Source organism: Podarcis melisellensis (assembly GCF_964234715.1).
Source record: "Podarcis melisellensis genome assembly, chromosome: 13".
NCBI classification, from domain to species: domain Eukaryota; kingdom Metazoa; phylum Chordata; class Lepidosauria; order Squamata; family Lacertidae; genus Podarcis; species Podarcis melisellensis.
Window position 1 is genome coordinate 52,582,282 of NC_138545.1, and position 14,318 is coordinate 52,596,599.

General features: G+C 45.0%; 1 protein-coding gene across 3 annotated transcripts in view; it reads left to right on the plus strand.

Annotated features, from left to right (window-relative positions):
* SLC9A3 (solute carrier family 9 member A3) overlaps positions 1–14,318 on the plus strand; it is a gene marked incomplete at its 3' end in the record, with an annotated part of 99,691 nt that overhangs the window by 80,951 nt on the left and 4,422 nt on the right. For 2 of the 3 annotated variants that reach the window (XM_081883951.1, XM_081883952.1), the window contains exons 10-16: positions 1,038–1,167; positions 2,218–2,333; positions 3,393–3,522; positions 5,108–5,281; positions 9,758–9,815; positions 11,652–11,759; positions 12,745–12,988. In XM_081883951.1, coding sequence (XP_081740077.1) covers positions 1,038–1,167; positions 2,218–2,333; positions 3,393–3,522; positions 5,108–5,281; positions 9,758–9,815; positions 11,652–11,759; positions 12,745–12,988 — 960 coding nt within the window. Of the gene's footprint in view, positions 1–1,037; positions 1,168–2,217; positions 2,334–3,392; positions 3,523–5,107; positions 5,282–9,757; positions 9,816–11,651; positions 11,760–12,744; positions 12,993–14,318 lie in introns of those variants that run through there. The other variant, XM_081883953.1, reaches the window with a different exon arrangement.

The window sequence follows — 14,318 nt, forward strand, 5'->3', positions numbered from 1 at the left end:
CAGAGTTACAGCTCTTTGCATTAACTGTGCCAGTTTAAAACAATCCCAAAATTTGCATATCTTAATCCCCTTCTTATGGGTGCCAAATACTTATTTTCTTAGTTTGCATTTTACTCGCAAACTTGTGAGGCCATTAAAACCATGATTTGATTTGATTTGTACCCTGCCCCAGCCCCTCTGGGCTTAACTCAACAAGCTTCTCTTAACACCGTATGCCTTGGCAAAATAACTTGGAAGGTCTCCCTTGCTGTTTACCTTGAACACTTCTTCCATAGCCTTCAGGTATCAAAGTGGGGTCCAAGAGAGGGAGGGACATGCTTCCCCAGTTCAGGGTGACAGCCAGGCCCAACTGCTCACTATTGCGGCCTCTGGCCTGGCTGGGCGGTTGAGCGTATCTGTCCTGAACAGCAGACAGCATGACTGCCTCCCCTTCATTGGATGTGGGACATTGGGGGCAGCATTAAAGAACTTGTAGGTTGCAGTGAAAAGCTGAACATCAGGTGGGCTGGTGTTGGGAACCAGTGCTGCAGGGACCTGCTACAGGTGGCACTGGGAGGGCGGACAGATGAGGGCAGGAACTGGTGCAGAAAGTGTTGCTTGTTTGTTTTATAAGTGTTGGCCCTAAATGGGAGTGGCAGTATTTGGGGCTGCATTTCAGGTAGTAAAAAGTCTTAGATCTTCTGAGGTAAGAGGTTAGCTCCCTGCTTCAGGAAAGGGGTACAGAGGGGAACACTAGTCTTACCACCCAACAATGATTCATCTATCTATTTATTTTTTCAAAAAAGTGGCATTTTCCCTTTGGTGATTTGGCTACAGGATTCTCTGACCTGACTGTACATTGTGTGCCCCAAAGAAAAACGCCCCATTTCCTCTAAATTACCCATTTTGAGCCCCATCACAAGAAAAGAATTGGATGGCTTCAAGCTATATTGTTATTGTCTCCACACCATGGGATGGGGTGCCAGCCTTGATTACCTAATGCTAAATGTGCCCCATTTAATTAATAGCTGCTGCATATGCTGTGTTTGAATCATCAGGTGGACTAATTTCGACCGGCAAGTCCTCAGCAAAGTACTGATGAGAAGGTCTGCTCAGAAAAGTAGAGACCGAATTGTTAAAGTTTTCCGTGAGCTCAACTTGAAGGATGCCATCAGCTACGTGGCTGAGGTAATAATTCTAAATATATTTCATGATGAAACATGTCTATTTTAGGTTTGTTTCTGCCTTTTGGTAATACATTAGAACTTTAGCATACATAATCAGGCCCAAATTAAACATTTTTCATCCCATTCATTTCAAGGATAATTATAAGTATGTTGAACTCTCTTCTGTTGTAATGAATGGGATCTAGGGTTATATCTGTGATCTTGGAGATAATACAGAGATCATGGTAAATCTGTTTCATTGGCACAAGCAACATAAGAGTCAACAGGTTTAGGAACAAAAGATTACGGTTCATAGCACTATGTGATTATTTTTGGTCAGATGTGTATTGTTTGGTTCTCCAAACTTTGACTCTTTGTATGGCTGGATCTTAAAGTCCATCACTTCAGTACCTGCCTTGATACTTGGAGCAGAGGTGGGCTTATTTCAGGTTTGTGGAGTATACTTTATTTTTACCAGCCAGTGGCAGATGCACACAAAGTTGTGTCTCCAGGAGCCAACCTCAACCTATGAGCCATACTCTAAAATATCATGCATTGCTTAAATACAAAACTACATCTGAATTGCTACAGCTCAGAGATTCTAATACAATATTCTAAAACTAGCCTCTAAAACACTCAGATTTTACAGGGGCTGTGAGATAATCCATTATTCCATTAGTCAGATAAGCACATAGTATAAGGCCAGCGGTGGCAAAGACTGATTGTTGCTTTTACTTGCTGCCATTAAACTAAGGGGAGTCAGAATCCTTGCCAATCTATTGTAAACTGATCAGAGATCAAGTAGATCCCAATCTATATCCTGCAAACCTCCAGTGTATATAATCTACCGGGACTTGTTCTAGTTAGCGAAAACATTTCTCCAGAGGTATGAATATCATTTTTTATTGCTTTTAGCTCAGAGAAACCATATTAAACTATTTCCATGTTTTCATGATGCTTCTTGTTGCTCCAGTAGCTCAAGAGCCATAGTAAAAAATAAAACTTGCTCTCTACTTGAAAGCCCCCTAGTACCATGTGTGTGAGTGTGTATGCTGTATTCTTTGTTGAACAGGGAGAGCGAAGAGGTTCTCTGGCATTTATCCGCTCAGCAAGTATTGACAACACGGCCAATGTGGACTTCAGCATTATTAATCAAATGAATGGAGAGCCCTCTGTTTCCCAGTTGCTGTAAGTAAAGCTGCAAGTTTTGTCTCATACTTTATGAATCCAGTAATTTCTGCCAATAGCTCAAAAGCGACTGCATCACAAGTCCAGTAGGGAAAGAAATGTGAAAAGGTACTTTTTGGATACAGTCCAGCCAGAGTTAAGTATTTAAAGTCCCAGTGCTTTTAATGTGACAGATTCCATAAAGCACTTAACTCTCCCATTGAGATTGATGGGACTGGGAAGTGGTTGACTTGGCTTTCCTGCTACTATTTATTTGCTTTGTAGCCTACCCTATTCCATGGGCTCAGAGCAGCTTATAGCAGTCTTTCTGAATGTCAATGGTTAGGTCCCCAGGGGTTTGCAATCTAAAGGAGTTATGCAGCACAATCCTATGTATGTCCACTCCCACTGTGTTTAATGGAGCTTACTGCTCAGTATGTTTAGCACTGCAGCATTTTGAGGCATGTCTACTCAGGAACTAATCCCGTTGTTTTCAAGGGGCTTGCTCTCAGGTAAATTGTGGTGTATTCGAATATAGCCTACAGGTGTGGGATTGCCTGTTTGAACCCTCATGCAAGAAATTCCTTCCTGCCCATGTGCTGCTGGTTTTCTATATATGAACAATTTCTGGGATGGGGACCATTCAAACATACCTTAGTTAGACCAACACTGTTCTGCTGTCTTCCAACTTTGTGGTTGCAGTAAGAAACTAGAAGCCTGCCTACACATCCTTAGGACAATAGCTCACGTTCCACATGTATTCCTTTCTGGTGAACAGAAAGTGCCAAGTCCAGGTGTGCGTGCTCAAGTGTAACAAGGAGCCACCAGGAGCTCGTCCCTCTCTGAGAAATGGAAGCTCATCCCTTCCTCTGAGAAATGGAAGCTCCCTGCAAAGGCCACTTCTAAACTGACAACAGATTCGTATCAAAGAATTGTTTCGTGTGGATTCAATTATGTCTGTGTTTTAATGTTTCTAGATTCACTGATTTTGTTGTTTGTTGAACAGAAAGCAATAGAGAGACGAGGGAGGGAAGAAGGAAGAATGGAAGAATGAATATATATCTGTCTATTTTGCTTTAGGAGAGAAACTGCCAGTTCTGTGTGTCTTGATATGCAAGCCCTGGAGCAGAGAAGAAAAAGCATCCGAGATGCAGAGGATATGTTCACCCACCACACTCTACAACAGTATCTGTACAAGCCCAGGCAAGAGGTGAGAGCTTAAGAACACCCCAGTGCCAGAATAGGAGACTCTAGCAATACAGTATTTGGATATTCAGGGAGAAATAGAATAGAAGCAAAATGGACCTTTGTCTCTCATTATGAGTAGCTGTAGCTCACAGCAAGAGCTGTTCTATAATTCTGCAACCAGGAAGTAGCTCTTCTGCCATGGGCAAGAACATGATCATCCTCTTGTGAAACCAAGAGCATGAGAAGTGCTATCAACCCCACCAGTTATAGCATTCCATGCACTCTTTTTCAGAATGGTTTGCAGGACAGCATTAGCTGCTATATTTATTCTGCTCGTGGCTCTTTGGATCCAAACCTGAGAGCCATTTTGGATGATCCAACTCTCTTAAGTCTCATTATAAGTGGGAAGATGTGTTTTTTGCGTTGGAGGGAGATGCATGTACCCACCTTTCCCGGGTTTCAGATGAGACCTGGAAGCTTGGGAAGAGGAGGCAGAAGTCTCTCACACTTCCTCTCTCAACTCCGCTTTGAGATCTCCAAAGCAGCTCTGGGGTGGAGGTTGCAAAGTGCCCCCACCTGTGGTGTTCTTTGGGATTTATTTTGTACAGTACATACAGACTCGGGGGGGGGGGGTGCCCAACCTTCTGGTTGCTGTTGGATTCCCAGCTCCAATCAGCTTCAACCCAGTGGCAGAATGGAGGTAAACAGTGCCTGGTTGGGCGTGTGGGGTGCACCTCCAAAGGGGGCAGGGCACGAAGGGAGCCCGCTGTGGCACCCATGCAGGGGTGCACTTGTGTGCCCCAGTCCAGGAGAGTGGGTGGCAGTGCTCCTCTCGCTGCTGGGCTAGCTGTGAAGAAGCAGGAGCTTCCTTGCCCTTCACAGCCTCTCTCCCCCCAAGTCAGCCTTCACCCAGGGAAGGGGGAGACTCGGCTGGGTGCAACAGGCGGGGGCAGGACACTCAGAGGGTGATCTTCACCCTCCATGCTCTCCCACCCCTGCCGCCGGCAGGGCATGAAGGGGAGGGGGATCTCAGGCAGACGCCTGGTTCGCCCCTCCCATTGTGCGCCCAGGGCTACAGCCCCCATGGCCCCACTGCTTCAGCCAGCATGGCCAATGGTTAGGGATGATCCAACTTGTATGTACTGCACCAATATGTGAATGGCCTCAGATTCCCCATTGCTGCTGTCACACCATGAATACTGGGGGCTTTCCCCTCTCTTTTAGGAATTTGAGTGGTCCTCTTGTTTTGGGGGGGGGCAGGGAGAGGTACTTGGTTGTTTCCCATAATCCCAACTGTTTCAGACATCCAGAGTATTGTAGTGTTGAAAGGGCTCCTGAGGGTCATCTATGTCCAGCCCCTGCAGTGCAGGACTCCTGCCCATAGCCTTGAAGCACCAACCTTCTGGTTGTTATTAACAAACACTTTTGGTTTGGTAAAGAGCTTTGTTTGAACTCTCTCTATAGTTTTATGCCTCAAGTCCAGGGTGCAGTGGGGAGGAGCAGCAAGGGGTCAGAAACAGGCATTAAGGGGCAAGGATTGTATCTGGGTGCTTGTTCTACACACATCCATTTTGGCCTTCTGATCATTCTTGTTGTCTTGCCGACAGCACAAGCATGTGTACAGCCGCCATGAACTATCCACCAACGAAGACGATAAGCAAAACAAAGAGATTTTCCACAGGACCATGAGGAGGCGCCTGGAGTCGTTCAAGAGCACCAAACTAGGCATGAGCCACCCTAAGAAGAACAAAATTCACAAGAGAGACCGAGGCCAAAAAAGAGTAAGAGCAGAGCAGTTGAGATTGCCTCACTAACACCGGGGGAGGGAACGTGGAGGCCAGGTGCCCACGCCCTTATAAGGGTGCCAGGTCTCTGGTGGGTTAAACACTTTATTAATTTAGAATATTTATAACCCACCTCCCAAGTCTCGCACAGCAGCTTGCAAAAGGTTTTCACAGTGAAATCTCATTCTATTCTAGCCCTGTGTCCCTGTGGTGCCAGGGTTACCCAGGCAGCGTTTCTTGCCCTCATCCTTTGTTTTCCCCCTGGCTGCTGCCAGCCAGGTAGCAGCTCCCATCAAAGTCCTCTGAGGCAGGAGGGTGGGGGACCAAGCAGGTGGGACGCACTTGCTGGTGCAAGAGGCAGTGAACAAGGAGGAGCTTTCTGCAGCCCCTTGGAGTTGTGTGATTGTTTTCAAACATTAAATAGCAGATATGAGGGAAGGCTTTCAGGACTCGGCCACAACATTCAGCGAGAGGCTTTGAAGCCTTTGCACCATGGTCCTAAGATGCACACAGAGAGAGCTTCTTTCTGGCACTGGAGTCAATCTTCCTTGGCCTGGATGGAGTCCCTTCCATCCCATGCCAAACAGCAGTGGGGGGATTTTGTGTTGGGGTTGCAGCAACGTGGAGAGAGGGGAGGTTTTAAACCCCTCCTGGGTACAGTCCCAGCCCTGTGTGTCTCACACAGACACACACCACACCTGCTATTTTTTAATTGGACAAACAAATGTGCAACATAGAATCATAGAGTTGGAAGAGACCACAAGGGCCATCGAGTCCAACCCCTGCCAAGCGGGAAACACCATCAGAGCACTCCTGACATATGGTTGTCACGCCTCTGCTTAAAGACCTCCAAAGAAGGAGACTCCACCACACTCCTTGGCAGCAAATTCCACTGTCCAACAGCTCTTACTGTCAGGAAGTTCTTCCTAATGTTTAGGTGGAATCTTCTTTCTTGTAGTTTGGATCCATTGCTCCGTGTCCGCTTCTCTGGAGCAGCAGAAAACAACCTTTCTCCCTCCTCTATGTGACATCCCTTTATATATTTGAACATGGCTATCATATCACCCCTTAACTTCATCTTCTCCAGCCTAAACATGCCCAGCTCCCTTAGCTGTTCTTCATAAGGCATCGTTACCAGACCTTTGACCATTTTGGTTGCCTTCCTCTGGACACGTTCCAGTTTGTCAGTGTCCTTCTTGAACTGTGGTGCCCAGAACTGGACACAGTACTCCATGTGAGGTCTGACCAGAGCAGAATACAGTGGCACTATTACTTCCCTTGATCTAGATGCTATACTCCTATTGATGCAGCCCAGAATTGCATTGGCTTTTTTAGCTGCCACGTCACGTCACACTGTTGGCTCATGTCAAATTTGTGGTCAACCAAGACTCCTAGATCCTTTTCACATGTACTGCTCTCAAGCCAGGTGTCAACCATCTTGTATTTGTGCCTCTCATTTTTTTTGCCCAAGTGCAATACTTTACATTTCTCCCTGTTAAAAATTCATCTTGTTTATTTTGGCCCAGTTCTCTAATCTGTCAAGGTCATTTTAAAGTGTGATCCTGTCCTCTGGGGTGTTAGCCACCCCTCCCAGTTTGGTGTCATCTGCAAATTTGGAGTCCATCATCCAAGTCGTTGATAAAGATGTTGAATAAGACCGGGCCCAAGACAGAACCCTGAGGCACCCCACTAGTCACTCTTCTCCAGGATGAAGAGGAACATGAAGTGACGTATATAATGTCACACATAATTTGGGTCTGAGACTCAGATGGGGCAGGATAGGGGCAGAGCCTGGGAGATTGTGTTGACTTTAAAAAAAGAAGTAATCTCAATTCTCTCCTTCTACTTGGCTTGCATTGGTGTGGTTTGTTTTTGCCTTGACTTTTCCCCCTTCCTTAAAAAAACATTTTGCTGCTGTATATTTTATTTATTTAGTTGTTTTTGTTTGTTTTTGTTTTGGTGTGTTTTAATAGTGTCTTGTGAGTTTTCTTTTAAATGGAAAGGTGGGGTATAAATACTTTTATAAAATAAACAAACAAACAAACAAATCATTCTGCAGTTCAGGATTATTGCCCTCTTTTCCATTGGCCTTTGCCTCACTTTACTACTCTTCAAATCATTTCACTTTATTTGTCCCTGTCTTTCTGAAACGATCTTTTGAGTTCTTTGCAAAATTACACTTGTGGACTCGTGTATGCTGAATTTTCTGGATGTAAAGCTACAACTTTGCCAAAAGGAAAAACTTGTAAGAAAAAGTGCTTTCCGGCCGTGAAGGAGAAGTGGCTGGAAAATGAACCGGGAGAGCCACTGTGCTAAACTGCTTCTGCACCAGACATGCAATATGCTGGTACCTCTTCGAAGCTGCCCAGCAATCTTTATGTTATGGGGTGCCACACAAATGCTGCAAGCAATGAAGTTAATAAGTAGATGGGGACTTGATTTTGCCAGAAGTCAGTGGCATGCAGACTGTGCCCCTTCCTCGTGCAAGAGCCTGCAGAGATCACGAAATGCTGGTGATCCAAACAGAATCAGCTTCAATGTTGCAACTCCAACCCTTTCTCCAGTTTTTTAGACGTTGGTGGGGAATTGGATCTGGCCGGTAGGCCAAATCCTGACCCTTCCCCAGCCCCATCACAGGCCACTTTGAATCTAAAGTGCGCCTGCAAAAGGGCCTCTTCAAAGGGGCTCACTGTTGCTGTGGGTCAGCTGACTGGCCAGGACAGCAAGCCCCCCTGCAGTGGTCCCCCAACATCATAACAGTATCAGGCGAGGGAGAGGTGGGTGGCCCTGCCCATCTGCCAGAGTGGCCCACAGCAGTTGGGGAGGCCAGGATCTGATCTGTTGGTTTGATCCAGTTTCCCGTCTCCTTATCTAAAAAGCTTGCAGGAGGAGGGGGATAGATCCAGTGATGGCAAAAGCCTTCCATCTCTGCCGGTTACGGAGAGCTTAGCCTTGCTGTGCTGGAGCCAGTAATCCATGGTGAGGAACTGTTAGGACCCTTAGGGTGGCTGATTTCTTGGTGGGTCCTCCCAAAGTCCACAGTGGAACTCAGGAGTTCTGCCGCATAAGGAATCAACTGCTTCTGCAGCAAGTAGGCGAGAAACAACAAGTCCAGCATTTCCAATGACAGAGAGTTAGGGTTGTTTTTTTCACTCACAGTACATTTCCAACCTGATTGGTGTTACTAAGAGATCTGTGGAAAGACCAACAGAAGATATGATCAACTGAGTACTGCTGCTGACTTAGTGGAGCTTTAGGCTGATGCATAACTGAGATCTTGAAAGACTTTGTTTGGGAGCTAGAGCCACATTCTCTGCACCTACAGGATGTGCGTTGTTTTCATCATCACCATTGACATGAATTTATTAATCACCACCTGTGCAATTGTCTCAAGGTATAATAAAAACTTTGTGGCTGCAGCTGCAATCCTATACACGCTTTCCAAGGGGAAGTAGCACTGAACTCAGTGGGACCACCTCTGAGTAAACATGCCTGGCACTAGGAATTATGCTTATCTGTAGTCATGCCCCCTTTTGATGGCAATGGTGATTATGGTTTAAGAGTTTCTTGCACTTTCCCTTGATGGCCAAGCTGTGCCTCAGAATGGGGATGGTGACCTCTGCTGGCCTGAGCAGCAGTTAACAGATGACATGAGCCTTGGCTCTTACTTTTCGGTGAACAATGACAACCCTCTGCACATGGATTCTCCCACGGTCTCACTATAATTATATAGCTAAGAGTAGTTTTAGGTAGACACTGGCAGGCACCAGCTCTACAACTGATAAAGCAGGCACCCCCAAACTCTGCCCTCCAGCTGTTTTGGGACTACAGTTCCCATCATCCCTGACCACTGCTGCTGTTAGCTAGGGCTGATGGGAGTTGCAGTCCCAAAACAGCTGGAGGGCTAAGTTTGGGAAGGCCTGTGATAAAGGAATGGTTTTAAAGTGCACACATGGGCAAGGTGACAAGCACTACCTGAAGACAACATGGACCTAGTTTGCATGGCACAGCGGGCCAGTCTATGGCACATGGAGACTGCTTGAAGCTATGGGCTTCCTGAGAGGAGCTCACAGCCGCATTGCTTCCTCTTCCCTTTTTACCACAGCTGAGCCAAGGTTTGGTCTGTGGTCAAGCTCTCCTCACTAACTGCCGCACCTGGGCAAGCCCAAGTGTCATGCAAGCCAGGTCATTCAGCTCTGTTGCTGGAGAAATGAGCTCCATTTATTGGATCCTGGAGCAATCAATGTGATTTTGATTACACAAATTGAAAATAGGTGAGAGCTCCTTATACAATGGAAACACAGAAAAGGTGTAGTGCAAGGTGCTTCACAAGGCTTTTCTGCTATGTGACACAGGGAAACTCACTTTTTATTTCACCACTGGAATATTTGGGCCCGCTAAAGATTCCAAACTTATTCTGCTTCTATATGCTATGTACCAAAATGTGTGTGTCATTTTGCTTGTTTATTTCAGAGAAATAGCAATGTCATTCCAAATGGAAATCTCTCTTCGGAAGCCATAAAGGAAAAAGGTAAATGTGCTGTTAAATTAATAATACCTTGACTCCCATTTGCAAATATATTTGGGTTTGTATCTTGTTGTAATTGCCTGAAGTAGTGGTTCTCAAACTTTCTCCCCCCCCCCCCCCGGGCCCACTAGAGATGGCCAAAAATTACTGAGGCTGAACCTTGGCAATGCAGGGTTGGCCCCAGACACAAATGGGGGCAGCGTTTGGCATCATTTGATTTTGGAATTTTTTGCCACAAGAAGTTTCTTGTGGCAGGGAATTCTGTAGTTCAGCTTTCCTCAAACTAAGGATAGAACATTGACTGATTCAGACTCTCCACTTTAGATAGAATTTGCTCATCCAGAGCTCTTAACTAGAGATGGATTTTCATTTTTTATGTTCCCTTCTTTCCCCATATATCTCTTTAAAGTATTTTTATTGATCTTCTATTATTTCCCCCCCTGTCACATCTAACTTGCATCTTATTCCCCATCTCCCCCAGAACTCCTTTTTATATTCACTTTTTGTGTAGGCTTCCCTTTCTTATCCCCTCCCTCTCTATTTGCAGTTTATCATGATAATTTAAAGCATTAGTTTCCTTCAGTGCCCCTCCCAGTCCCCCCTGACCACCCTTACTCTTATCGCCTTTGCTTATCTATTTGCTGTTTATCATGATAATTTAAAACATTAACCTGCAATCTCTAGTTTCTTTCAGTGCCCCCTCCCCTGACTCAGTTCCCTCCTCTCTCCCCCTCATCCTCCTGTGGGTGCCCTCCTCCCCACCAGCTCTGCAGCACCAGGAGGCCCTGCCCAAGGCCAGGTGGTCCTTCTGAGGTGGAGCAGGGGGCCATTGCCTTGGAATGAATCAGGGGAGGTTTCCGGGCTCTGTAGGAGACTGGTGGGGAAGCAGAGAGGATTGGAGTGTGGGCATGTCCATGAAGCAGAGGAACGAGATGGTGTGTCAACAACCCTGGGTGCTTCTCCCTCCAGTCTCTCCATTCCTCTTGCCTCATTCCTTCCTGTTGTCCCTCTGTTTTTACATCCAGCCAGCCCCTCTGTCCATCCACTGCCTATTTCCCCCTTTTATTTCTTTCCCTCCTGAATACTGCTTTGTTCTGTAACCTCCTCTTGCCCCCATGTATGCCTTTGTCTTACTTCTCTCAGAAACGCTATGAGCTGCAAACCATAACATAAGGTTGCCATATTTCAAAAAGTAAAAACCAGGAAACCACCGAAATTGTTGAACTTTTTTTAGACAAACCCCCCAAATGTGGTTTTGACTTGCCTAAGATCCAGGACAAAGCGACACCTTTCAGAAATTCCCTCCAGACATCAGTTCTGCCTTTGAAATCCTGGCAATGTCTGGGATTTCCCAGACGTACGGCAGCCCTGCATAACACAAACCTTGGTTGCAGCTCTGTCTGGAGAAAGCTAAACCAGGAGTCCAGATTCAGACAACACACTCAGGGCAGCAGCAGAATGTGCAGAAGAGCCAAGCAGATATTGCCTCTTCCCTGAGAGCACACACAGTTCAGGCTGGCGCTAAGCCATTGGATTAACATTACGTGCAAACCAAGCCAAGGCTAGCAGTTTAAAATAATAATAATAATAATAATAATAATAATAATAATAATAATAATAATAATTTCTATAATGCTATTCATTCGAGGATCACAGGATGGTTTACAATATAAAAACACAAAAATACATAACATAGTAACAAAAATATCCCCCCATAGATTGTTTAATTAGCCAAACTCCAAGCAGTGAATTGGGGTTGTTGTTTTTTTTATAAAAAGAATGCCTCAGCTTGCACTACTGTATAAGACTGTACTGTAAATTAATATTGTTTTCTTCCAGAAATTGAGTTTTCTGAACCAGAGGAGAATGATTATGACAATCTACAGACAGGGAGAGCAATAGAATTCCTTGCTAATGTCACCAAGCAGAACTTCACAGATACAAGTGGTAAGGATATGAATGGCGCGATTTCACCTCTGCAATATTATAAAAGCATATCTTGATTTTTATCATGATGCTATCTAACATAATTAACTGTAGTTAATTAACAACAGACTGAGGATTAAGGAATAATTAACAACAGACTGAGGATTAAGGACACCATAACTGGTGCTAAAATGAGAATTTGCACAGATTCAAAATTTGATTAATTCCCTAAATTTTAAATCCAATTTAAATGCAGTCTGATTGCTTAAAACCCTTTAAAAAATGTCACACACATTAAACCTCATTCTCCATACTGCAAAACTAAGTTCTCTGGAGGGGACAGGGTTTTGCGGGAAGGGTTTAAATTCATCATGAAATTGCAAAATTGTGCATTAGAATTACAATGCGGAACTGTTTTTTCAGTAATCACTTTCAACTCTGTCCCTGGGATGATGAAATTGTGCTTCAGGCTACAATGGAGAGAAAAATATTACAGAGTGGTAGCAAAATTTTTGATGTGGGTTTATCATGAAGTTCTGTGTTGTTAAGAGAGGTTGTGGGCTCCCTTTCTGTGGAGGTTTTTAAGCACAGGTTGGATGGCCATTGTCATGTATGAGCTAGTTGAGATTCCTGCATTGCAGGGGGTTGGAATAGATGACCCTCGGGGTCCCTCCCATCTCTACAATTCCATGATACTGTGATCATTCTATGTGGTCTGTTAGTAGCCTCCATGAATGGGACTCTGAATGAAAAGTATCCTTGGCATATTACGATGCAGTAGATATAATATTGTCCTGCAGAGGAAAGGGGTGAAGGAAGCTGGAAGCTTTGCTCTTTGCAATAAGGGAGATCTCAGTTTGTTAAGCTACATGAAGATGAACCACCTCTGCAATCAGCCCAGCACAATTCTGTGTTCCTAGCCAATTGGGTGGAGATTGTTGCATGCCAGTCAACTTATTGCCTGTCTACTTAACAACTGAATTCGCCACTCCCTGACTTTTTATAGGCATTGATAATCCAGTATTTTCAGCTGATATCGAACAAAACTCCACCATGAGGTTTTCGCCTTGGCTCTCCGGAGAAGAGATGGTGGTGCCATCCCAACGGGCCAGAGTCCAGATACCTTATTCTCCAAACAACTTCCAGCGGATTGCTCCCATTCGACTCAGCAATAGATCTGTAGATTCTTTTTTGCAAGTAGATGGTCCTGAGGAGCGGTCTCGAAGTTTCCTCCCAGAATCAACACACATGTAAGTACAGTGGTACCTCGGGTTACATACGCTTCAGGTTACGTACACTTCAGGTTACAGACTCCGCTAACTAATAGTGCTTTGGGTTAAGAACTTTGCTTCAGAATGAGAACAGAAATTGTGCTCCGGCGGTGCGGCAGCAGCGGGAGGCCCCATTAGCTAAAGTGGTGCTTCAGGTTAAGAACAGTTTCAGGTTAAGAACGGACCTCCGGAACGAATTAAGTTCTTAACCCGAGGTACCACTGTAATATTTTAGGCATGTCTGCAGACAGCTATTTTCTCACTTTTGAGGTTTCATCTCTTTCTCTTTCTTTTCTTTTGAACTTCTCAAGGAGGAAATCCTGCACTAGAAAGCCAAATGGCCATCTTTTAGACATTTGGGGATCCTAATGGTGATCACAAGTGATCACATCCGCTTCACCGATCACCTTTGATTCAGTAATTCTAGCAATTCCATAGGAACAAAGGCATTCCAAACTCTTCTTTACATTCTCTGCCTCCTTTTGATCTTTCTGTCATCTCTTGCATTAACTTTATATTTTCTGTTTTGAAGCAAAAGAAGTGCAGGTTTTGAATGTAGATTTATATATGGTTATGCTCCCCTATTTTCTTAAATATATGTCAGTCACACAACAGTAGAGTAGGCTTTTCTCACAAAGGGACAACTCTACCCCACACAGCAGAGCAGGCCCGTTGATGAGGCAAAAATCTCTCTCTGTGTGTTCTGTCTTCCTCCTGAACTACTGTTTTTGTTGAGTTGTTGGGGCTGATAATAAGTTTGGGGGCTGATAAGGTGTGTGTGCATGGGTGGGCTGACAGAGGCAAAAATGGGGAGTTCTTAGCATGTAGGACAACACAGAGGATTTCCCCCCAAAGTCTGGGTTTTCTACAAGTCCTAATGCTGTACAGTTTGTTGGAATAGAAAGATTTGTCCCAACTAGATACAGTACTGACATTTTAAATAATAACCAGAGAGGGAGAGAGAAAGGCACAATCCATTATTTGTGAGCACATCCACATGCAGAGGGTTCCCCGGGGTGCATGAGAGTCCTGCTTTCCTACTCTGCACACAGGCACAAGAGACATTTGGGTGAATGGGAGGGATGCATCTCCATTTGGTGGAAGTGGCCCATGGGGCTAGAGAATGAGTAACGTTTATCAAGGCAAGGGGGAGGGCTGGGTGGATATATTAGAAGTGCCCCCAGACGTATCCCACCTGCCTGTTACTTGCACACAGGTGGGAGACAGGGTTCTGTTGAGCACCTAGAAATTCTCAGCTCATGAGTGCTGTGGCCTGGTGGACTGGATTATGCCCCAAATGTATGTATAG